This window comes from Coregonus lavaretus (genome assembly GCF_964263955.1).
Source record: "Coregonus lavaretus genome assembly, chromosome: 14".
Taxonomy (NCBI): domain Eukaryota; kingdom Metazoa; phylum Chordata; class Actinopteri; order Salmoniformes; family Salmonidae; genus Coregonus; species Coregonus lavaretus.
Genome location: NC_140001.1, coordinates 35,854,065 through 35,880,072, shown reverse-complemented (window position 1 = coordinate 35,880,072; position 26,008 = coordinate 35,854,065). Strand labels below are relative to the sequence as shown.

The following is a 26,008-nucleotide window of genomic DNA, read 5'->3' as shown; positions in this document are numbered from 1 at the left end:
TGACCAGGTTATGAGATCTGGTAAAACTCCAGGCTCCAGAAAAGACGCGTACACATTTTGCCACACCACTTTTGAACCTGTGGTGCCACCTCTGTATCACAGTAGCACCAGATCATTGAAAAACAACACCCTATAAAACAGAGTGGGCCTACAGTAAACCTACCCAAGGGATAGTTACCATTAACGTTAAAGGAGGGATATGGTCTCATCTGAGAAGAAAGTATGACTTGTGTTTGCTATTATTAGATCCCAAGAAGGGTCAAGGAGGGACACAGCATACATTTCTCCTTCTCTAGTGTGAGAGACACATTGCCCTTAAAATCTTCTCAGACTGTGTTTTGGGCATGTTTCAAGCACACGTGTAGTGGGTGAGATAGAGAAGGAGAACACCCGCCGCCGGATATCAATACTGCTAGTGATAGGGTTTGAGTCTTTATTTGGCATGGATGATGAATTGTCTTGACTATATTTGAACAGTAAATCATAATACAGCGTGACAACGGAAGTGATTTGCTTTATGAATTCCGGCATGGGCATCACAAGTTGAATTAAGATGACTCATGGGTTTCAGGCAAGCGGAAGAAGAACAAAGTATTTGAAAGGGATTAGGGTGCCATTTGGGACGCACACAGTGACGTGTAGGAACACAGTCCAGGTAATTGAAAGAATGCAGGGTAAAATACCATGCACCAATGGGGTTGAAGATGTTTACACAACATTCCTTTTGCATAACTTGTGTATTTTTCCTGGTACCTCCGGTCCCACCAACACACACACACACACACACACCATGTTTCCTTTAGTGGTGCAATGGTAACAGCAAGAAAATAAAAATGTGTCAGTTCACTTTTAGAAATAAGTATATCAATTTGTTCAAACAAGTTTCAGGAGATGCTATGTTCTCATTGTTCCCTTAGTCACAACAATACAGAGATTAGTTAAATAAATACATTTTTTGTTCATACATGACCTTTTACCTTTATAGTGCACTACTGGTCAAAAGTAGTGCACTTTATAGGGAATAGGGTGCCATTTGGGAGACACACTGTAGCACATTGTGTGTACACTAGCTATGACTATCAGGAAGTGGCTGTGACAATGGTAAAGTTAGTTTTGCATGGCCCGGTGCCCCGGGTGAGTGGAGATAGATTTCACTTAAGGACCAATGGAATGGTCTAAAATGAGCAAACTCCGCCCACCCGGGGTTATGGGCCATGCGAAACGAACTCCGCCACTGACAGGCTGGGGCCGCCCAATAAGGTGTGGCCTGTGAATGGTAACACATGAGCATGCAACCAGGTAACCCATAAAGCCCCTCAGACCATCACTTGTGTTTCAGTAGCTGTCTGCACGTCAACAATGACACATAAACTTCTATTGTGGATCTTTACCCTAACTGCCTCCCTCAATCTCTCAGGTAAGTCATTGGATACACCCGTCTCCTCACAGCACAATGACACAGGTTAACTAAGCCCCAGTCAGCCATGTTCTCAGGGCACTTTATTCAGACTAGCTGCACTTACAGTACAGTGAGTTTATATATATTTCTCAAAGGAGAAAGTAAATGTTCTGTTTGAGGGAATTACAAGTATGATTAAAAGGATTTCTACAGTGGGGAATAAATATAATGTGAGTTCCCACTGGGCACACACTGATTGAATCAACGTTGTTTCCACATCGTTTCAATGAAATTACATTGAACCAACGTGGAATAGATGGTGAATTGACTTTTGTGCCCAGTGGGTTGTTTTTAATACTGAAGCAAAGACATTTAGAAGAAAAGAGGCAAAGAATCTCTTCTGTTCATGTTTTTCTGAAGGAGCGTGAAAATGGATTAAATTGGAAGTCTGTGAACGTTCAGATCTCTCCATGGCTTTGTTTAGTAAAACGTCTGAAAAAGTATAGCAGCCAGTATATTTAATTCAAAACTACAATACTTTTCATCCATTTGATTCTAACATGGCTTCCTGTGGCACTGACAGAGCACCAGACAGGGCGATCATGCTATCAGTTCTACATGGTTTAATAATTACAGTAGTCATTAGTCAATCATCTCTAGACTAGGCATGTCTAAATAAATATGCACAGACATACGAAGAGTGCTTTTTGTGAAATTGTGTGGCTGAAACTGGACTTTGTACCACAACAATGCCACACCCTTCTCAACACTCTATTCCACTCTTTCTCCTGACCTGATAAGGTGGAAATGAGTCAGACAGGTACTGCCTGTAACCCTCTGGAAACCCCTCTATAGCAGTGGTTCTCAACTGGTTTTGCCTCAGAACCCAAATTGAACATGGTTGCCTGTCGAGACCCAATATTCGCAGGGGAGTAGGGTGATAAATCGCTAAAATGCAATCTGGAAAACTATTTTTACTGCTATATTGATATTAAATGTAGCAATTGTATAATGTGGGAACAACATTCCCACCTTTTCATTGTCAATAATTCAATTTTGCCCATATTCTTGATGTTAATAAGCTCACTGGTTAGAGACCACAAATCAACCAAATCTGCTAAACAGCACTGCTAATAGCTCTATATTCAAAATACTGACTGAAGAAGAATTGTTCAGAGATTAAATTATTGAATCACTTTCTACTGGGTTTTTGTGGTTTAAGTTATTTATTTTTTACTCAGACCCCCTCAACCCATTCAAAACCTCCCAATCCACCAGTTGCGAATCGTTGATCTATAGTGATAAAACCTTAACTAAGTCTCCTTCTCACAACGACTATTGGGAAACATCAATTTAGTATTGTTAGTAAGTGTTGACACACCAGGTATGGATGGAATGAGAACACAGAGATTATTGCATTATCTGGTAAACCCAAACTGATTGTGGGGGGCATCGCCCATATGTCAAAATCTTAGCTGTGGAAGTGTCTGGGAACGAGACAACCAATTTAATGACATAATTCCCAATGTTCCTCTATGGCCCAATCACGAAGAGGCTGATATGAACTTCAATGGGCCAAGCTCAAGTACAAATCAATCAGGCCTGACAGAGAACAAGAAAGGGTAACAAAGATAACAAAAACATCTATATCCATCTGTCAGCCCTTGACATACACTCTCTAACGAAACAGCACCTAGAACAGCACCTAGAAACAGCACCTAGTCCTCTGTAGCTCAGCTGGTAGAGCATGGCGCTTGTAACGCCAGGGTAGTGGGGTCGATCCCCGGGACCACCCATACGTAAAAAATGTATGCGCACATGACTGTAAGTCGCTTTGGATAAAAGCGTCTGCTAAATGGCATATTATAATTATCATATGCAAGGGTCAAACAGCCTGTGTTCATGTATCTGAGGTATTCATACTGTCGTTTGACGAGACAATGTGTAAACATTAATGAAATGCATTGAATATAAGGAAAGCCAGGGTTATACTGCTGCAGATCAAGGGCAAAACACTGCCATCTGACTGTTCCTTACCAATGGACCAGTCAATGCCTGGAAACAAGGTTAACCTCTTAAGGATCAGAATATTCTTTTCAATTTTCGCCTTAAAAGACATACCCAAATCTAACTGCCTTTAGCTCAGGACCTGAAGCAAGGATATGCATATTCTTGATACCATTTGAAAGGAAACACTTGAAGTTTGTGGAAATGTGAAATTAATGTAGGAGAATATAACACATTAGATCTGGTAAAAGATAATACAAACAAAAAAACATTATATTTTTTGTTGTTGTTCCATCATCTTTGAAATGCAAGAGAAAGGCTGCAATATAATACTGCAGTTTAGGCGCAATTTAGATTTTGGACACAAATGGCAGCAGTGTGTGTGAAAAGTTTCAGATTGATCCAGTGAAGCATTGCAATACTGGACTATTTTGTATTAAGTCTGCCCAAATGTGCCGATTTTGGTCAGTTTATACATTTTCAAGTGCATAACTATAGGGAACATACAAAAATTATGTGGTAATACAAACTCCCAGGAATGTCATACATGATGGATCATTAGCTTGTACATTAATTTTCACACATCTAGATGCCCGGACGGGGTGGGTGTGGAGCCAGAGACAGCAGGGGTTCAAACTGTAGAACCCAGTTCCTACATTTTGAATATAAAAATTGATTTTATCAAACAAAACTATGCTACATTTTATCTCTGGGACCCTTAGGATGACAAATCAGAGCAAGATTACTGAATGTAAGTACATTATTTACCTTCAGAGGTGAATGTATCAAACCAGTTGCCGTGATACGTTTTTTGTTGTTGTGCACTCTCCTCAAACAATAGCATGGTATTTTTTCACTGTAATAGCTACTGTAAATCGGACAGAGCAGTTAGATTAACAATAATTTAAGCTTTCTGCCCATATAAGAGATGTCAATGTCCTGGAAAGTTTGCTGTTACTTACAACAGTCATGCTAATCACATTAGCACACGTTAGCTTAACCATCCCGTATACGGGACACCGATCCCGTAGAGGTTAACATCATCCTCTTCAGGTTATGATACGTTTAGAATAGAATGGCTCAGAATGGAAACAGACGAAGATGGTCCATTCTTGAATTCTCTCTATCCCTCATCGTTCACTCTCCCTCTCTCCCCACAGTGAGTCATGGTCCTCTTGAAGGGGTGAGGGACTATGAGGTAGTCCGACCCATCAGACTTCATGCTCTGCAGAAAAGAGAAACCGAGGTAAGTTCTTCTCCTGTTCTTCCTCCCTGCACAGGAGCTGTTTTGCTGTGAAATACTCTGTAGACATAAATGCCAAACTATTCTTTATTAACAATTGTGTTTACTGCTTGTAACAAAGTGGTATAAGAGACCATGTTAATGTACTGAGGAGAGATTATATCTATGGTATCAACTAATCCTAATCCTCTCCCTCAGTCATCCAGGCCAGAAACTATTAAGTATGCAATGAGAGTGGGTGGGAAAGACATTGAGATGCACCTGGAGAAGAATAGGTACATACTCTGGCAAAAGCCATCTCTTTCTACAAAATGTTAACTTCTCACACAATATAAATAAGCTTATCACATGCTTCCTCTTTCCCCTAAATAAGGATGTGCACTATGTGGAGAACTGTCTTACCACAGTCTAGTGTTCAGTTCCCATTTGTAGCCATACACTGCATCCTCAAATATCATTCAAGAAATATATTAATTTTGTTATCACCGCATTAATTCCTTTGAACATGTAGGTCAGTCTGAGGAAATATGTAATGAATAACTTTTTTTTTAAATATCCCCTCAGGGAATTACTCACAAAAGACTATAGTGAGACTTACTACACTGAGGATGGCACACCAGTCACCTCTACGCCTCAGGATATGGTAAGTGATTAGAACATACCCTTGATAGGTAGCCATAGGCTGTTTCTAAGTGCCTTGATTAAGGCCCTTTAACCTTCATTCTCTTCTCCAGGATCACTGCTACTATCACGGCAGTATTGTGGATGACAGTGAATCTACGGTCAGCATGAGCACCTGCAATGGACTCAGGCAGGCAGCCCTACATTTCTATTAGTCCACAGTGAAACACTATTTCATACCCAAAATCGATTGTATAATGTCTATTATGTCTTTTTTATTTTAGTGGATATTTCAGAACGGCCACCCAAAGGTACCTGATTGAGCCCCTGTCAGGGGGGGATGATGGTGATCATGCAGTGCTGAAATACGAGGACCAGAACTCCAAGCCTATGCTGTGTGGAGTCACTAATACTACCTGGAACGTTGACTACCCTTCCACTGCTAGCAGGAGCCGCTCTCGAGCCTCAGTAAGACATCCAATCCATTAATATACCTAAAATGTCTGTAGTTAAATATAGTCTGATATTCCCTAACAGGAAATGATGTGTTCTGATGAAGGCCATTGATGGACGAAACGTCACCTTTTTGTCTTTGCTTGAATAAAACATTGAGTTTTTAATGGTGAGCGAGCGTTGCGCCTTTTCCTTTTCAATGATGATCAATTTTTAGGGGTTGCACCTCAACTCACATTGGTTGAGCACCCTTCATTTCTAACCACGTTTTCCTGTTTATTAGGGTCCATCTATACTTCAACAGCAAAAATATGTTGAGCTTATCCTTGTTGCAGACAACCGTGAGGTAAGAACTGACAATACACCAGAAACACAAGTACCTCACCTCTACCAGAATCAACACAATACACTTGAACATTTCATTCTCATCATTTCTTTGGCCATTATTTTGACCAAATAATATTTAGGAAACCAACCTATACAGTGCCTTTGGAAAGTATTCAGACCCCTTGACTTTTTCCACATTTTGTTAGGTAATAGCCTTATTCTAAAATTGATTACATTGTTTTTTTCCTAATCAATCTACACACAATACCCCATAATGACAAAGCAAAAACAGTTTTATACATTTTTGCTAATAAAAAAAACAACGAAAAAACGGATAAACATTTACATAAGTATTCAGACCCTTTACTCAGTACTTTGTTGAAGCACCTTTGGCAGCGATTACAGCCTCGATCAAGTCTTCTTGGGTATGATGCTACAAGCGTGGCACACCTGTATTTGGGGAGTTTCTCCCATTTATCCCAGGTTGGATGGGGAGCGTTGCTGCACAGCTAATTTTAGGTCTTTCCAGAGATGTTCGATCAGGTTCAAGTCCGGGTTCTGGCTGGGGCACTCAAGGACATTCAGAGACATTCCTTCGCCCCAGTCTGAGGTCCTGAGCGCTGGATCTCTCTGTACTTTGCTCCGTTCATCTTTGCCTCGATCCTGACTAGTCTCCCAGTCCCTGCCGCTGAAAAACATCCCCACAGCATGATGCTGCCACCACCATACTTCACCGTAGGGATGGTGCCAGGTTTCCTAAAGACGTGACGCTTGGCATTCAGGCCAATGAGTTCAATCTTGGTTTCATCAGACCAGAGAATCTTGTTTCTCACGGCCTGAGAGTCTTTAGGTGCCTTTTGGCAAACTCCAAGTGGGCTGTCATGTGCCTTTTACTGAGGTGTGGCTCCCGTCTGGCCACTCTACCATAAAGGCCTGATTGGTGGAGTGCTGCAGAGATGGCTGTCCTTTTGTAATGTTCTCCCATCTCCAGGAACTCTAGAGCTCTGTCAGTGACCATCAAGTTCTTGGTCACCTCCCTGACCAAGGCCCTTCTCCCCCGATTGCTCAGTTTGGCCAGGCGGCCAGCTCTAGGAAGAGTCTTGGTGGTTCCAAACTTCTCCCATTTAAGAATGATGGAGGCCACTTTGTCCTTGGGGACCTTCAATGCTGCAGACATTTTTTGGTACCCTTCCCCAGATCTGTGCCTTGACACAATCCTGTCTCAGAGCTCTACGGACAATTCCTTCGACCTCATGGCTTTGTTTTTGTTCTGACATGCATCGTCAACTGTGGAACCTTTATATATTGTAGACAGGTGTGTGCCTTTCCAAATCGTGTCCAATCAATTGAATTTACCACAGGTGGACTCCAATCAAGTTGTAGAAATATCTCAAGGATGATCAATGGAACAGGATGCACCTGAGCTCAATTTTGAGTCTCATAGCAAAGGGTCTGAATACTTATGTAAATAAGGTATTTCAGTTTTTTTTTATTTTGAATACATTTGCTAAGAAATCGAAAAACCTGTTTTTGCTTTGTCATTATGGGGTATTGTGTGTAGATTGCTGAGGATTATTATTTTTTTAAATCCATTTTAGAATAAGGCTGTAACGTAACAAAATATGGAAAAAGTCAAGGGGTCTGAATACGTTCCGAAGGCACTGTATCTATCAAATATTCTTAATAATCTTATCTAATTAGAGAGTAATGCATTGTGACAGGATGTCCGTTGTTCTCTTGTGAGCACACTAAAACATATTGCATCCATACCGTTTCAGTACAAGAAGATGGAGAGTAATCTCGGAAAGCTGCGTAAGAGGATATTTGAAGTGGTCAACTTCGTCAACATGGTGAGTCAGTCACATGGTGACGCCAGCATTAGCAAACTGCAGTACATCCCTATAAGACCCCCTTACAGCACGATGTCCCTGCTGGCCTGGTAACCTAATATCAAACACCTCCATGTTTACTTAGATTCTCACCACAGCTTTTTTGTCTTCTGGCTCTGCTTGTACAGTACTTGTTTGTTTCTCTGCCTTATGAAGGTCATCCAATTGAAACCACAGTATGTTTTAATTGTTATCCAATGAACTGTAACGGTTTCCAGGACACCGATTAAGCCTAGTTCTGGACTATGCTTTTTCTCTGTCAGGGTAAACCACACCTAATTGTTTTAATGGGGAGAGTCTTACCTGACCATGAAATAAATCTGCCTGCAGGTATATAAGCCCCTCAACACCTTTATTGCCCTGGTTGGTCTGGAGGTATGGTCAGACAGCGATAAGATATCAGTGACCGCCCCTGCTGGTGCCACCCTGGATGCCTTTACCACGTGGAGGAACAGCGACCTGGCCAAGACCAAGCCCCACGACAACGCACACCTCATCAGGTAGGCCATGACGTACACACCTCATCAGGTAGGCCACAACGCACACCTAATCAGGTACTATTGGACTCAGCCAAAGAAATTTGGGGACACTCTTTTTACACCACTTCGATACAGCTACGACCGGAAGTGATTTTCGTAGCAGGTTAGGTGATAATGTTTTGCTTTTCCTAACCGTAACCTAATTCTCCTAACCTGCTACAAAAAAGGTAACTTCTCGTCGTAGAGGTATCAAAGTGGCATGAAAATAGTGTTTCTCGTTTGGTGTGTGCTTGTCAGGCGTCTTTATAGGGTCAGCTGATGGTCACCTGATGGGTCACCTGATTAGGCCATCTTGGTTTGGAACGTTGTCATTCTTGATAGACCCACATTGAAGAATTTATAACATGGGTATTTAACATCAGAATCAGAATCTCCTTTATTCGCCAAGTACATTTACACCTACCCAGTCCACCCAGACAACATACAGATACAATATCAATATTTCGGTGCCTGAGGACAAAACTTCAGAACACAAAACAGCTGGCAATGTGTCCCTAATATTCAGTAGCTCATCCTGAGTAATAGTAATCCGCATTTTGTTGCAAATCCACGATTAAACAGACAAAAACAATGAATACATGGGCAATGCAAAAACACTGTGGCTGACATGTATACGTATGTGGGGTTGATATGTTTCTTGTTCCCTGTGTTTCAGTGGCATTGACTTTGAGGGCTCGACGGTGGGTCTGGCCTTCATCGGGACTTTATGTTCAGGTCATTCAGTTGGGGTGGTGCAGGTAAAGTACATTTCATTAGGTCTACATTTGCCAACACAATAAGCTGCCATTATTTGTGTTAGTAGGCTTGATTTTGCATGAGGAATTGAACAAGTAAAATGGGACAATGGAGAGGTTCTACCAAGTTTCCAAACTGTGAAGTTTACAAAGCAGAAAAAGTGAAGGTTGAATTGGAAGATTAACTTTTTAGAAATAGTTGTGAAAAAAACGGCATGGGAATGAAATGTACTTTACGGTCCAGTGTGGCTCAGTTGGAAGAGCATGGTGATTGGGTTCAATTCCCACAGGGGGACCAGTACAAAAAAGTTTTAAAAAAGTATACACTTACTACATTAAGTCGCTCTGGATAAGAGCATCTGCTAAATTACTAAAATTAAAAAATATATTAATGAAGGATTTCACACAGTTAAATGGGGGCTGTTAAAGACTTCTCTGGGGCTAGTTAGGGACCATCAATAAATTATACAATGTAAATGGGACAATATTTTCATGTTGCACACCTTTTGGTTGTCTCATTAAACGCTTTCAATATTTGTATATGAATTTCTACAACTTATAATTGGTTTGAGATTTTTAAGTCATTGAAATTCGGAGCTATTGACATAATTTTTTAGTCCCATGTACATTGTGTAATTTACTGATGGTCCCTAACTAGCCCCATAGGGATATCGAATGTCAAACCAAATTGCATGGGCATTACGATCGGGTCGCATGCAGCTGCTCTCTGAATTGATGATTACTTGGGTGCTGCCAGCTGTGGGCATTTGGGCAGGATTTAAATAAACCCAACCCAAGGAAAAATGTTAGCGTACCCTTCATTCCGTGAAATACCTTCTTTTTTTTAATCACACAAATCTTTGTTTTGGACAAGACTGACTTTATGAACCAAAATATCCTATTTACACTTCTTAGTACATTTTGACACTAGAATAACTGTTTCTTCCTCATATCGATGCCACGTAGGCATTTTCAAAAGGAGAAGTTGCTTTTTGCTCTTTAACTATCTAATCAACCAACATGCAGAACAAGATGTCTATAATCAGAAAAAGGGAGCTCGATTAGATTTTAGCGCATTTTGATAGAATGAGACAGTCACACACATTCTATATCAATTTAATCTCTAACCTATTTATCAAGGTTAGTTTCACAGATTATAAGATATGGTCAAACACATTCAATTCCATTTAATGTTAACTATTTACTACCTTACAGGATCACAACGCCAGGGCCATAGCTGTGGGGGCCACATTGGCCCATGAGATGGGCCACAACCTGGGCATGAACCACGATGACTCCAGTGCCTGTACTTGTTCTGGGAATAGCTGTGTAATGGCTGGTGCCCTCAGGTAAGGACCGTTATTATGAGAAGTTTCGAAATATATAATGTTGTGACTAGAATGGAATGCTGTCAATGATAAACCATCTGATTGTGGTTTACAAGCAAGAGGGAATATGTATTAAAGAATACTTACAGGCATTGTTTTCTCTGCTCATAACACACAGAGCAGCTATACAGTTCTACCCACTTGGACAGCACAGTGTTTTGTGCTACAGTGGTTATATTGAAAGTCAGTATATGACCTTATGGGTAACTTAAGTGTTTTTTCTTTCAGCTGGGATATCCCTAAGTCATTCAGTAGCTGCAGTAGTGTGAACTATGACCAGTTCCTGAATAATCGTAACCCTGAGTGCCTACTGAACAAGCCAGACTACCGAAATGTGGTATCAACCCCAGTGTGTGGGAATGGCTTTCTGGAGAAAGGAGAGGCGTGTGATTGTGGCTCCCTGGAGGTGAATTAACCTTCTCATTCTATTCCTTCTACCACCATTTAGATCAACAATGTGCCATTCAAATCAGACAAAAGTTGGTTCTCGTGGAGTTAATACAAGTATGTCAAGTGATTACATTGCATTTCTGGGAATAACATTTCAGATTTATGTGCGTGGTCTTTGCCTGGTCATGCCTGTTTTCCTTAGCTAGGGGCAAAATAGAGAATGCAATAGAGAATGCCTTTGACAAGCACAGGCCTATCCTGATATACATATATCCACCACCACCCACCTTAGAAAAACCTAAATGTTTGGGAATTTCTCTTCGAATGAGTGTACTGACATGGCAGTAATGCAATGATAAGATTCACTAGATGATTCACATTTCCAGACATTGTAGACTATACATTTTCACGCATTGTATGATAGTCATGGCTATATGGTGATCTGGTAGAAGAAACGTTGAAAGTAATAATCCATGAACATCAGTTTACATTCCAGTCAGAGGCAGTTAGGTGTGCAGGACAGTTTAGTCAAGTCAGTCTGTCCAGACCTGTTAGTCGGTCTGATAAGATACCATCTTATTGTGTCCCTGTCTTGCTGAACTACACCTCTCCTGCCAAGTCTTGTTTGCATCAGCCTGCAATTCCTATTTATAGCCTACTACAGTACAATGTTTGTTTTACTTAGTTAGCGTGTCTTACTGTGGTATAAAACTTTAGGGGGTAAACATGGATCAGGGAAACCCTTTGGCATCTAGTTAAAGCCTACACATACATAGAGGCTTGACTTTGAGATATTTACATACTGGATGGATGTACATTATGTTCTCATTCCTTGATAACTTGCTGATCACCTCATAGCATTCTCATAATGACATGTAGGGTTTTGATGTTATAGGAGTGTACAAACCCTTGCTGTAATGCCACCAGCTGCACACTGACCAAGGGCTCAGAGTGTGCTGCAGGAGAGTGCTGTGAAGACTGTAAGGTGAGACCAGACCACAGTTCAACAGTTTTAGACGTCCTTCTGTGTTCCTCTGATACCACAGCCCTCTTGTGGACATGCAGCAGACACGTATAACTATGTCAAAGGGTTTTATGACTTAAAATGTATGTGCATTGAAGACATTTCACTTTCATTCCTTCATTTTATATAACTTTAAAAGGAAAGGAAATAGTGAAAGCAGAATATTTTCCATATTATCACTTAATAACACATCATCTTGAATACGTATTGTTTAGAACTAGTCTGGCAAAAGCAACTCGTTGTGTACACGTGGATCTGCGAGTCAGCCAGGCTAGTTTAATCTTATATTTCGACAGTCAGAGTGGATTCAGAGTACAGATGCAGCGTGACACCTCTTTCACCAAGCTAAAAGACTATCTTTCCATACTCATGACTGTCGGATGTGGGAAGACTAACAAGCTAGTGATACTGAACATAGCAACAACCACTCTCTCCACAGATCATGGCCTCGTCCACAGAGTGCAGAAGTAAGCATGATGACTGTGACCTGGCAGAGTACTGCACAGGGAAATCAGCCGACTGTCCTGAGGACGTCTTCTCTGTCAATGGGATCTCCTGTGATAGAGGGAGGGGCTACTGCCTCAACGGCCAGTGTCCACAGCATCACGGCCAGTGTATGAAAATGTATGGACCATGTAAGTGTGAAAGCATTTCCCTCTGTATCGTCATCACAGAGTCACCTCTCATCAGATCAGGTGATGTAGGTAGCTCTTCTGGTTCATATTCTCATACTGCAACCTTGCTGTTGCATGTCTTTTTTTAGATCAATTTCCTGTCATGAAATGGTCAAGTCAGGAGGTGTATTGTAATGCATATTTAAAGTGTGGACACAATGGTGACTTTTGTTGTTTCAGCCTTTTTGAGAGATGCCATCACCCTCTCTTTTTTGACACATGGTGATTCACTAATAAACCAGAGCCAGTTCAGAAGGGAAACCCGGGTGTGGTCCCATCAGCAGATATTGCACCAATTTGCTTCACACTCTACCTACATTCTATTTAAATTTGACCAGTTCTACAAATGCTTCCTCAATGCCGGATGTCATGCGCAACCATGCGCTGGTGTCTCTTGCTACCGTTGCTGCTGTAACTAGCTGTTACTTGCTATGCTTGCTGTTTCTGACATAGTCTAGGCGTTAGGGCTCTGCTCCTTCAGGGTAGCGTCAGGCTAACTGCCAGAGCGAGGCGTCATATGAAGATGATAATATAACTACAGGCAGTGAGCAAGATATGCTATATCAAATCCCCCGAAGGAAGAAACAGAACCAGGTGATGGCATCTCTCAAAAAGGCTGAAACAACAAAAGTCACCATTGTGTCCACACTTTAAATATGCATTACAATACACCTGACATCCCACCACCACCCCAGCCTCCACCTGGTTCTGTTTCTTCCTTCGGGGGATTTGATATAGCATATCTTGCTCGCTGCCTGTAGTTATATTATCATCTTCATATGTGTCAGTGTAGCTGTAGGTGGGTGTGGTGGTGGAATCAGGCGCAGGACGCACAAAGTAAGTCCAAAAGACTTTAGTAGTTTGCAGCAAACACAGCACGAAAACAAATGCCCTGAGGCAAGAAACTCCGCACGCAGGCGAAATAAAGCGGGCGCACAAAACACGTGCGACAAAATACTCCAAACACAGAATGGAGAGCAGCTCAACCGAGCAAACTGTAAATACATAAGCTAAACGCACGACAGTGAAAACAATCACACACAACACTAGACAAACACAACGAGAACTATATAGGACACTAATTACACTAAACGATAACAGGTGTAACAACAATCAGACAAAAGCAAACGAACATAGAAACATGCAACGGTGGCAGCTAGTATTCCGGAGACGACGAACGCCGAAGCCTGCCCGAGCAAGGAAGAGAGGCAGCCTCGGCCGAAACCGTGACAGTATCCCCCCCTTGACGCGCGGCTCCAGACGTGCGCCGACTCCGGCCTCGGGGACGACCAGGAGGACGCGGAGCAGGGTGCGTCGGGTGCCCACGATGGAATTCCGTCAGGAGAGACGGGTCCAAAATGTCTCTCCTCGGCACCCAGCACCGTTCCTCCGGGCCGTACCCCTCCCACTCCACTAGATATTGGAGACCCCCCATCCGACGTCTCGAATCCAAGATGGACCGCACGGAGTACGCCGGTGCCCCCTCGATGTCCAATGGGGGCGGAGGAGTCTCCCTGATCTCACTTTCTTGGAGTGGGCCAGCTACCACCGGCCTGAGAAGAGACACATGGAACGAGGGGTTAATACTTTTATACTCAACAGGTAGTTGTAATTTGTAACACACCTCGTTCAACCTTCTCAGGACTTTAAATGGCCCTACAAACCGCCGACCCAGTTTCCGACAGGGCAGGCGGAGGGGCAGGTTTCTGGTAGAGAGACAGACTCGATCACCAGGTGCGTACACCGGTCCCTCACTGCGGTGGAGATCGGCGCTCGCCTTATGACGACGGAGGGCCCGCTGCAGGTGGACGTGTGCAGCGTTCCATGTCTCCTCCGAGCGCCGCGCCCACTCATCCACCGCAGGAGCCTCGATCTGGCTCTGCTGCCAAGGTGCCAGAACCGGCTGGTAACCCAACACACATTGGAAAGGGGTTAGGTTAGTGGAGGAATGGCGTAGGGAATTCTGGGCCATTTCGGCCCAGGGAACGTACCTTGCCCACTCCTCCGGCCGGTCCTGGCAGTATGTTCTAAGAAACCTACCCACATCCTGGTTCACGCGTTCCACCTGCCCATTACTCTCCGGGTGGTAACCCGAGGTGAGGCTCACCGAGACCCCCAACCGCTCCATAAAAGCTCTCCAGACTCTGGAGGTAAATTGGGGACCTCGATCAGACACAATATCCTCGGGTACCCCGTAGTGCCGGAACACATGGGTGAATAGTGCTTCGGCGGTTTGCAGGGCAGTAGGAAGACCCGGCATAGGGAGCAAACGACAGGCCTTAGAAAACCGGTCCACAACAACCAGTATAGTGGTATTTCCCTGTGACGGAGGAAGGTCAGTGAGGAAATCCACCGAGAGGTGAGACCATGGTCGTTGTGGAACGGGCAGGGGTAGTAACTTACCCCTAGGCAGATGTCTAGGCGCCTTACACTGGGCGCACACCGAGCAGGAGGAAACATAAACCCTCACATCCCTCGCCAACGTGGGCCACCAGTACTTGGCACTAAGACAGTGCACTGTCCGGCCGATACCAGGGTGTCCAGAGGAGGGTGACGTGTGAGCCCAATAGATCAATCGATCCCGAACCTCGAGCGGAACGTACTTCCGACCCTCCGGGCATTGAGGTGGACTAGGGTCGGTGCGTAACGCCCGCTCGAGTTCAGCATCGACCTCCCACACTACCGGTGCCACCAGACAAGACTCCGGCAGTATGGGAGTGGGCTCCACGGACCTCTCCTCCGTGTCATACCGCCGAGACAGTGCGTCTGCCTTACCGTTCTGTGACCCAGGGATGTACGTGATCTTAAATGTGAACCGGGTCAAAAACATATTCCACCTCGCCTGGCGAGGGTTCAGCCTCCTCGCTGCCCGGATGTACTCCAGGTTACGGTGGTCCGTCAAAATGAGGAAAGGGTGTTGAGCCCCCTCAAGCCAGTGCCTCCACACCTTTAGGGCCTGTACCACGGCTAACAGCTCCCTGTCCCCTACGTCATAGTTTCGCTCCGCCGGACTGAGCTTCTTGGAATAAAAAGCACAGGGGCGGAGTTTAGGTGGCGCGCCGGACCGTTGCGACAGCACGGCTCCTATACCGGCCTCTGACGCGTCCACCTCTACCTGAAATGGCAAAGAGGGATCCGGATGCGCCAGCAACGGAGCCGAGGTAAACAGGTCCTTCAGCCTCCCAAACGCCCTGTCCGCCTCGGCTGACCACTGCAGAAGCACCGGACCCCCCTTCAAAAGAGACGTTATGGGAGCTGCCACCTGTCCAAAACCCCGGATAAACCTCCGGTAATCATTTGCAAACCCCAAAAACTGCTGCACCTCCTTCACAGTGGTTGGCGTTTGCCAATTACGCACGGCTGACACCCGGTCTACCTCCATCTTCACCCCTGACGCAGACAACTGATAACCCAAAAAGGAGACCGACTCCTGGAAGAACAGACACTTCTCTGCCTTGACATACAGGTCGTGCTCCAACAGCCTCCGCAACACTCGGCGCACCAGGGCCACATGCTCGACTCGGGTAGGCGAGTACACGAGAATGTCATCGATGTACACGACCACCCCCTGCCCCTGCATGTCCCTGAAGATCTCATCCACGAATGATTGGAAAACTGAAGGAGCGTTCATCAACCCGTATGGCATGACAAGATACTCGTAATGGCCCGAGGTGGTACTAAAGGCTGTCTTCCATTCATCGCCCCCCCTAATGCGCACCAAGTTGTACGCGCTCCTGAGATCTAATTTAGTGAAGAAACGCGCCCCGTGCAATGACTCCGTCATGGTCGCAATCAGCGGGAGTGGATAACTGTACTTCACCGTGATCTGATTGAGACCACGGTAATCAATGCACGGGCGTAATCCTCCATCCTTTTTCTTCACAAAAAAGAAACTCGAGGACGCAGGGGAAGTGGAGGGCCGTATGTATCCTTGTCTCAGAGATTTGTCTATGTACGTCTCCATAGCTCTCTTCTCCTCCTGAGACAGAGGATACACATGGCTCCGTGGGAGCGCAGCTCCTGCCTGGAGGTCTATCGCACAATCTCCCTGCCTATGGGGAGGCAACTGCGTCGCCCTCGACTTACTGAACACAATAGCCAAATCCCCATACTCAGGGGGAACGTGCAATGCGGGCACCTGGTTTGGACTCTCCACCGAGGTAGCCCCTATGGAAACGCCTAAACATCGACCCACACACTGGGCAGACCACTCCATCAGAGCCCTCTCCTGCCACGAAATAGATGGGTTATGGGTACTCAACCAGGGCATGCCCAGCACCACCGGATACGCAGGCGAGTCGATCAGAAATAGCTGGATCATCTCCTGATGACCCCCCTGCGCACACATCCTAAGTGGCGCAGTGACCTCCCTGATCAAGCCCGCACCCAACGGACGGCTATCTAGGGCATGAACGGGGAAGGGGACGTCAACAGGGAGAAGGGGAATCCCTAAGGCTAAACAAAACTTCTTATCAACAAAATTCCCAGCCGCGCCTGAATCTACCAGCGCCTTATGCTGGGAATGGGGTGCTACCTGTGGAAAACGCACAGGTATACAGAAATGTGCAACAGAGAGCTCTGGGTGAGTGGGGCGCCTACTCACCTGGAAGGACTCCCCAGTGCGGGACCTGTCGTCCTCTCCCCTAGGAGGCCATCCCCAGCACCTAGCCGCGGTGTGTCCTCCCGACCACAGTTGGTGCAGGAGATGGACCCCCTCGTAAGCCGACCCCTCCTCTCTCTAGCGCCAGCGCCCCCGAGCTCCATGGGGCACGGCTCAGAGGCGCTGGAGGGTGAAATGGACGGACCCCCCTCGGGACGTCCGCGGGTAGCTAGCAGGTTATCCAGCCTGATGGACATGTCGACCAACTGGTCGAACGAGAGGCTGGTGTCCCTACAGGCCAGCTCCCTACGGACGTCCTCGCGTAGACTACATCGGTAGTGATCGATGAGAGCCCGCTCATTCCACCCTGCATCCGCCGCTAGAGTATGGAATTCCAAGGCGAACTCCTGGGCACTCCTCTTCCCCTGCCGGAGGCAGACCAGACGCTCCCCCGCCGCTTTCCCCTCCGGGGGATGGTCAAACACCGCCCTGAAGCGGCGGGAGAACTCGTCGTAGGTGATGGTGTTAGCGTCGATTCTCCTCCACTCTGCGTTGGCCCACTCCAACGCCTTACCGGAAAGGCAGGAGATCAGGGCGGACACGCTCTCGTGTCCCGAGGGCGCCGGGTGCACGGTGGCCAGGTAAAGCTCCACCTGGAGAAGGAATCCCTGACACCCGGCCGCGGTCCCATCGTAGGCCCTCGGGAGCGAGAGTCGCACTCCTCTGGGTTCCAGAGCGGGAATGGGCTGACTTGCCGATGGTGCGGGCAGGGAGGATGGCGGTGGAGGTGTCCCTCGGGTCTCCCAGCCTCGGATGGTGGTGATCACCTCCTGCAGTGCGGACCCCATCCGCAGGATCTGGTCATTCTGTTCGCGGACCCTGTCCTCCAACGTCGCCTGTGCTGCTGCGGCTCCTGCTGATTCCATCGAGTATGGTGTGTGATTCTGTCAGTGTAGCTGTAGGTGGGTGTGGTGGTGGAATCAGGCGCAGGACGCACAAAGTAAGTCCAAAAGACTTTAGTAGTTTGCAGCAAACACAGCACGAAAACAAATGCCCTGAGGCAAGAAACTCTGCACGCAGGCGAAATAAAGCGGGCGCACAAAACACGTGCGACAAAATACTCCAAACACAGAATGGAGAGCAGCTCAACCGAGCAAACTGTAAATACATAAGCTAAACGCACGACAGTGAAAACAATCACACACAACACTAGACAAACACAACGAGAACTATATAGGACACTAATTACACTAAACGATAACAGGTGTAACAACAATCAGACAAAAGCAAACGAACATAGAAACATGCAACGGTGGCAGCTAGTATTCCGGAGACGACGAACGCCGAAGCCTGCCCGAGCAAGGAAGAGAGGCAGCCTCGGCCGAAACCGTGACAATATGACGCCTCGCTCTGGCAGTTAGCCTGACGCTACCCTGAAGGAGCAGAGCCCTAACGCCTAGACTATGCATTGTAATATTTTCTAATAAATGGTTTCCTTTCTGAACTACTCTAATGCATTTTGTAACATTGGGTGTTATCCCCTCCTCAGCTGCTGAAAAAGCCAGAACGTACTGCTATGACCAGAACACCAGAGGACTGTACTACGCCTATTGCAGACGGCCTTCACAGGACCAGTACATCCCTTGCCAGAGCCAGTGAGGCCTAACAAGCAATACCATGTTATTTCAATAGACTGCTTTTACTACTCAGATTATGGTGTTGCTTATTTAAGCGGCGTGTCACTGATATGACTCCCTCCTGTGGCTCTCCTTTGTAGAGATGTGCAGTGTGGGAAACTCTTCTGCAATAACGGTAATGACGATCCCAACTATGGTCGCATGGTGAAGTTCTCTGACTGCAAAGCCACATTCTACGGTGATCACAACAGTGACTTTGGACAGGTGGACACGGGGACCAAGTGTAATGATGGGAAGGTAAGATTACTTTTTGGCTGTTGCTACTGAGGCTACCTCTAGCTGTGTTTTTGGAAATTAAATTGAATGTGTACCGTGTTATTTTCTCTTTTATTCTTGTGCCCATTCCTCTGTCTTCTATTCTAAGGTGTGCAGCAAGAACGAGTGTGTGGATCTTGAGACAGCCTACGGACCCAAGGCCACCAACTGCTCAGCACAGTGCAAAGGACATGCTGTGAGTACAGCGTCCCCTGTCTCTGGTTTGGTATTGGTGAGCTCGGGATGAAACACTGCTATAAGGAGCGTAGGCCATTGACAAATGTCCTCCATCTCTTCATTCGGTTTGAGGCAAGATTTTCCAGGTCTCACCAGTTGAGGCTGCTTTCTGTCATCTCTGCTTGGAGGTCTCTCCTCCAAGTGTTTCTTGAATATGTCCTTATAACAGGCGTATGAAACAGTATGAAAATGTATGCACTAACTGTCAGTCGCTCTGGATAAGAGCGTCTGCTAAATGACTAAAATGTAAAAATGTATTCAGCCGGGGTCCATGGCCCCCTAGGGGTTCTCAGGGGGTCGGCAAAAAAAAAAAAAAAACTATTTTTGAATTACATACCTACTGTAGAAAAGAGGATAATATCTTCTTTCTAATGATAACTTTTTATTTCTCAACTCCAAATATTGAGCAAATTACACTCACTGGATTATCTGACATAGCCTATTCGGGGGTGCTTTTTCAAAGCCAACACATGGCTAACCTTTGTTTAACCAGCTAAACACCTGCTCTTAGCGAAATTGTGTTTGGAGTTACCTTTCGAGGTAATAGGCTATGTTAGAGTTTACATTTCCTCTTCTAATTTATAATGTGGGAAGGTCAAAAATAAGGAAAAACGATCTACCAAATCTATTCATTATAAAATGTTGATAATTCATTTGAATATGTTGATGGGGGTCCCTGGACAAGAAAAGGTTGAAGAGCCCTGCCTTATAATGATGTGTGTGTTTCTGTGTTGTGACACTGCAGGTGTGTAATCACAGAATGGAGTGCCAGTGTGAACCTGGATGGTCACTTCCAGGCTGTGATACAAAGGATGGAAGCTTCACAGGCCTCTCCAGAGGTAATCTTTGTTTAAAAAAAAATATTGTTTCAATCGATAAAAGGGATAAGACTTTATTTACATGTTACTAGAGTAATTACAGTGTTACTACAGGTATTTGAGCATCTTTATGTAAAGTTTTGCCAATCGGTTTGGTCTGTGTTTTCATTGTATTCAACTCTTGTATAGACCTTTCCTTAACCTTATCTGTGTGTGATTGTAGAAGGAGTGATTGGCATTGCAGTGACAGTCTCTCTGCTGCTCCTGGCTGCTATTGCTGGGGCATCGGCTGTGTTCCTAAAGAAGAGACGACAGTTCCCCACTCTGCCTAGGTGAGTACACTACGTGGGGTATATATTATTCTTTGATGAATTAAGATGTACTCAATTGTCAGGTCTCCCTTGTAAAATATGTATTCTGACATCAATGGGTGTTCCTTAAATAAAAAAATAATAAAAAAAAAAGGTTATATAAAATAAAATCACTGTCTGCTCATCCGCTAGCCACCATACCCAGAAGAAAATCCATGCAGTGGACAACCACATCCATAACAAACTGCCAATCCCCAGCCAAAACAACGCTATGCCACAGCAGGTAATACTAATGAAATACCTTTTGATTTATACAGTATCATCTCAATGTTGGCCTTGGTTAATAAGATTCTTGTTGCCTATTTATTCATCTTTTTACTATTTCCAGCCCAAGAGACCAAAAGTAGCTCCGCCCCCACCCCCTCCAGCTGCTAACCAATCACAAACCCCGGTCTGTGACTTCAGGGCTGCACGACAGGTAAGAAAGAGACTATTAGCATAATTCTTAATATCATAATGGCACATAAGTGAATTAATCCATTTAGATTTGAACAGGAATAACATTTACCATAAAGTACAGTGAGGGGAAAAAAGTATTTGATCCCCAGCTGATTTTGTACGTTTGCCCACTGACAAAGACATGATCAGTCTATAATTTTAATGGTAGGTTTATTTGAACAGTGGGAGACAGAATAACAACAACAAAATCCAGAAAAACGCATGTCAAAAATGTTATAAATTGATTTGCATTTTAATGAGGGAAATAAGTATTTAACCCCTCTGCAAAACATTACTTAGTACCTGGTGGCAAAACCCTTTTTGGCAATCAGAGGTCAGACGTTTCTTGTAGTTGGCCACCAGTTGCACACATCTCAGGAGGGATTTTGTCCCACTCATCTTTGCAGATCTTCTCCAAGTCATTAAGGTTTTGAGGCTGACGTTTGGCAACTCAAACCTTCAGCTCCCTCCACAGATTTTCTATGGGATTAAGGTCTGGAGACTGGCTAGGCCACTCCAGGACCTTAATGTGCTTCTTCTTGAGCCACTCCTTTGTTGCCTTGGCCGTGTGTTATGGGTCATTGTCATGCTGGAATACCCATCCACGACCCATTCAATGCCCTGGCTGAGGGAAGGAGGTTCTCACCCAAGATTTGACAGTACATGGCCCCGTCCATCGTCCCTTTGATGTGGTGAAGTTGTCCTGTCCCCTTAGCAGAAAAACACCCCCAAAGCATAATGTTTCCACCTTTGACGGTGGGGATGGTGTTCTTGGGGTCATAGGCAGCATTCCTCCTCCTCCAAATACGGCGAGTTGAGTTGATGCCAAAGAGCTCCGTTTTGGTCTCATCTGACCACAACACTTTCACCCAGTTCTCCTCTGAATCATTCAGATGTTCATTGGCAAACTTCAGACGGACCTGTATATGTGCTTTCTTGAGCAGGGGGACCTTGCGGTCGCTGCAGGATTTCAGTCCTTCACGGCGTAGTGTGTTACCAATTGTTTTCTTGGTGACTATGGTCCCAGCTGCCTTGAGATCATTGACAAGATCCTCCCGTGTAGTTCTGGGCTGATTCCTCACCGTTCTCATGATCATTGCAACTCCACGAGGTGAGATCTTGCATGGAGCCCCAGGCCGAGGGAGATTGACAGTTATTTTGTGTTTCTTCAATTTGCAAATAATGGCACCAACTGTTGTCACCTTCTCACCAAGCTGCTTGGCGATGGTCTTGTAGCCCATTCCAGCATTGTGTAGGTCTACAATCTTGTCCCTGACATCCTTGGAGAGCTCTTTGGTCTTGGCCATGGTGGAGAGTTTGGAATCTGATTGATTGATCGCTTCTGTGGACAGGTGTCTTTTTATACAGGTAACAAACTAAGATTAGGAGCACTCCCTTTAAGAGTGTGCTCCTAATCTCAGCTCGTTACCTGTATAAAATACACTCTTTCTGATTGAGAGGGGGTCAAATACTTATTTCACTCATTAAAATGCAAATCAATTTATAACATTTTTGACATGCGTTTGTCTGGATTTTTTTGTTGTTATTCTGTCTCTCACTGTTCAAATTAACCTACCATTAAAATTATAGACTGATAATTTCTTTGTCAGTGTGAAAATGTACAAAATCAGCAGGGGATCAAATACTTTTTTCCCTCACTGTAAATATTTATCTCTCTCAGGCTCTGAGACCACCACCACCACGAGTCTGATGTCACCATCTAAAGGAGAGGAGTGGAAACAGGAAGATCTCAAACCTTACCAAGACCTCAAATGCAGGGCCGCAACTGCCAGGCCAGCCAGAGCACAGTCAGTCCAGAGATCTCACTTCTTTGGGATCATTTTACAGAACCCTAGACTAGACAAGTTGGCTCTGCCACCACCTCTGAAGAAGCCTGTTCCCAGATCTCTTTGTGCTCTTGCCAACCCCATTGCTCATTGTCTGGCATGACAATGAGTGACAAGGAATTGGCATGATAGCACAAACATGCTGGCAGTCAGGCTACCTATGAAACCCCAGGAATGTGTTTGTGCCAATGATGTGCATGATCGGAACACTCAGTAGTCACATATGGCATGGACTGAGTAGTCCTCTTTACGAGGAACATCTTAAAAATTGAACTTTTTAGTATTCATTTTATACCTGTAATTTATTTATTTGTCACTGCCATGTGAGGGAGTGAGTGTTCAGTATGTGATATAATATGCAATTTATTTTGTACTACTACATTTGCCAATGGTGACTGTATATGCCTGACTTTTCTTGAGTACTGAGTCTACAGTAAACTTTTATTAATACAAAGTATTACAGAGGACAGCCATTGCTGTATAAAATTTCTCAATACTGATCAAGTTTTCCTTCATTTTAGATTGAGGAAGTCCAGTGAGCAAGCATTTATACTATGCATTTTTTCAGTGTAGAACATTCTGAAATGCTGTACAACTAACTGCAACTCTGCAGCCACAGTCGGACTGAGAATACAACTGCAAAAGTATTCAGACCCCTTGGATTTAATCACATTTTGGGACAAAGTAGGATTAAAATGTATGTCATTTTGTCAATCTACACAAAAGCCAACACATCAAACACTGTCAAAGTCAAGGAATATATATATATATATTTTTTTAAAGATGAATAAAAATTAAATAACTAAAATAGTCGTTGCATTAGTATTCAGCTCCCTGAGTCAATACACGGTAGAAACACCTTTGGCATAGATTACAGCTGTGAGTCTTCTTTGGTAAATCTAAGAGATTCACATACCTGGATTATGCAATATTTGCCCATTATTCTCTTAAATTCTTCAAGCTCTGTCAAGATGTTGGGGATCATGGTTAGACAGCATTTAAGTCTTGCCATAGATTTTCAAGCAGATTTAAGTCAACTGTAACTAGGCCACTCAGGAACATTCACTATCTTGGTAAGCAGCTCCTATAGATTTGGCCTTGTGTTGTAGGTTATTGTCCTGCTGAAAGGTGAATTAATCTCCCAGTCTCTGGTGTAAAACAGACTGAAGCAGGTTTTCCTCTAGGATTTTGCCTGTGCTTAGCTCCATCCCGTTTCTTTTTATCCTGAAAAACTCCCCAGTATTTGTCAAGCATACCCATAACATGATGCACCCACCACCATGCTTGAAAATGAGGCGGCAGTTAGTGATGCTGTTGGATTTACCCCAAACATAAGGCTTTGCATTTAGGCCAAAAAGTGTATTCCTTTGCAGTTTTATTTTTTTCTGTTTTACTTTAGCGCCTTGTTGCATACAAGATGCATGTTTTGGAATATTAATATTCTGTATATTTGTATTCTTTTTACTCTGTCATTATTGTTGAGTCACTACAATGTTTTCTCCCATCACAGCCATTGAACTCTGTAGCTGTTTTCAAAACATCCCTGAGCAGTTTCATTCCTGTCCTGCAGCTCAGTTCAGAAGGACGACTATGTATCTGGGTGATTTAACACATAATCCACAGCATAATTATAAACAACCATGCTATAAAGAGATATTCAATGTCTGATTTGTTAGTTACCCATCTACCAATCACTGCCCTTCTTTAAAGATTTCTAAAAGCTCCCTGGTCTTTGTAGTTGAATCTTAAGATGTATGTATGGGGGACTGAGGAAGGGTTAGTCATTCCAAAATCATGTTAACCCCTATTATTGTAACTTGTGATTTGCTAAGCCAAATTTGACCCCTGAACTAATTTAGGCTTGACTAAAGAAAGGGGCTGAAATGTTCCACTTTTACAGAGTATTTTATTGATTTTAAAAAATCAGAAATCCAAGGGGTCTGAATACTAAAATGTTTTATTTTTGACACTACTGTCCTGTTTATGTAGAATTATATTTATAAACAACTATTCAGGGTGCAACATTTAGACACTGAAGTCTCCCAGAGTACACAATGATTCATGCATCCACCCATTCAACCGGACGTGTAGAGAAAATATATTAGCAACATGTAGTATAATTCAGATCAAGAGAGGCTAGAATGTAGGCCTAACATGAGCAATTGAAGCGAGAAAGCATCTGGCACAATATCCTCAAATCTGCAGAGCTAAAAACCTCAGACAGCCACGACAGGGAGACCAAGAAATTCTTTGCATTTACATTTTATTTTTTAAGTGATACATCTACATAGATCAAGATTATGGCCTCGCATGACAAGCACTGTACTTGACAATGATTTCTCATCCTTTTTACAGCTATTAAGAGACTTTAATTACAAATATTTTTGTACATTCTTCGAGATATGTTTAGAAACTGACAAGAGGTGAGAAATACAGCCCTCCTACGGGGCCTGTACTTCCCCTAACTCCTAGCATCTCACACAACACCAACATTTAAATCAGTTGTGAATGTGAAAAAAAAAAGAACATCTATTTTCAAAGAGCATCTTTTGACAGTTTTCTGAACACAATACAGTAAAGAGAAACCAATCACATTTTTAAATACAAACAAAAGCATCTGGGCCGTGACAACTCAAATGAACCTGACCCATGTTGAGTTGAAACAGGCTCCAAGATCTCTCCATGACCACTGCTGAACACAAGAATGGGACATTCTGATGTCCCTTCTCCCCACCAGTCACACACAGGTGTTGGTGTATGTTTTGGTAGTGGCATGGCACATTGAATGCAACTCGTTTAAAAGCCTTACAATATATATTATAAAAGGGAAAATTCACATGAGAATAAAAATCTTAAAGCTTTTCTTGAATGATAAAACACAATAGAATAACTACATGTGGCGCGATGGCAGGAGTGTCAGAGAAGCAGTTCTAGCCCCCAAAAATCTAGGGCTAAAACTAAGCACCGGTTCATTGAGTCAAGTCCTAAAGAATCCAGTCAATTCTTAAAGGGTTGAGAGCGGGTGTTACAAAAGTAGTGTCAGTTCCTGCCATGGAG

General features: G+C 44.2%; 1 protein-coding gene across 1 annotated transcript; it reads left to right on the top strand.

The window, feature by feature from the left end:
- The first annotated feature begins 1,264 nt into the window (after positions 1–1,264).
- LOC311141895 (zinc metalloproteinase-disintegrin-like berythractivase) lies at positions 1,265–23,450 on the top strand. The gene is made up of 22 exons (XM_084177393.1): positions 1,265–1,417; positions 4,567–4,652; positions 4,848–4,924; positions 5,214–5,292; positions 5,384–5,460; positions 5,555–5,738; positions 6,007–6,069; positions 7,829–7,900; positions 8,270–8,439; positions 9,134–9,215; positions 10,428–10,561; positions 10,829–11,006; positions 11,886–11,975; positions 12,454–12,649; positions 18,838–18,943; positions 19,066–19,222; positions 19,350–19,436; positions 20,223–20,316; positions 20,519–20,627; positions 20,799–20,889; positions 20,995–21,084; positions 22,786–23,450. Exons 1-22 carry the CDS (start codon positions 1,360–1,362, stop codon positions 22,813–22,815), a joined length of 2,310 nt encoding a protein of 769 aa, XP_084033519.1. The 5' UTR covers positions 1,265–1,359; the 3' UTR covers positions 22,816–23,450.
- The last annotated feature ends 2,558 nt before the right edge of the window (positions 23,451–26,008 follow it).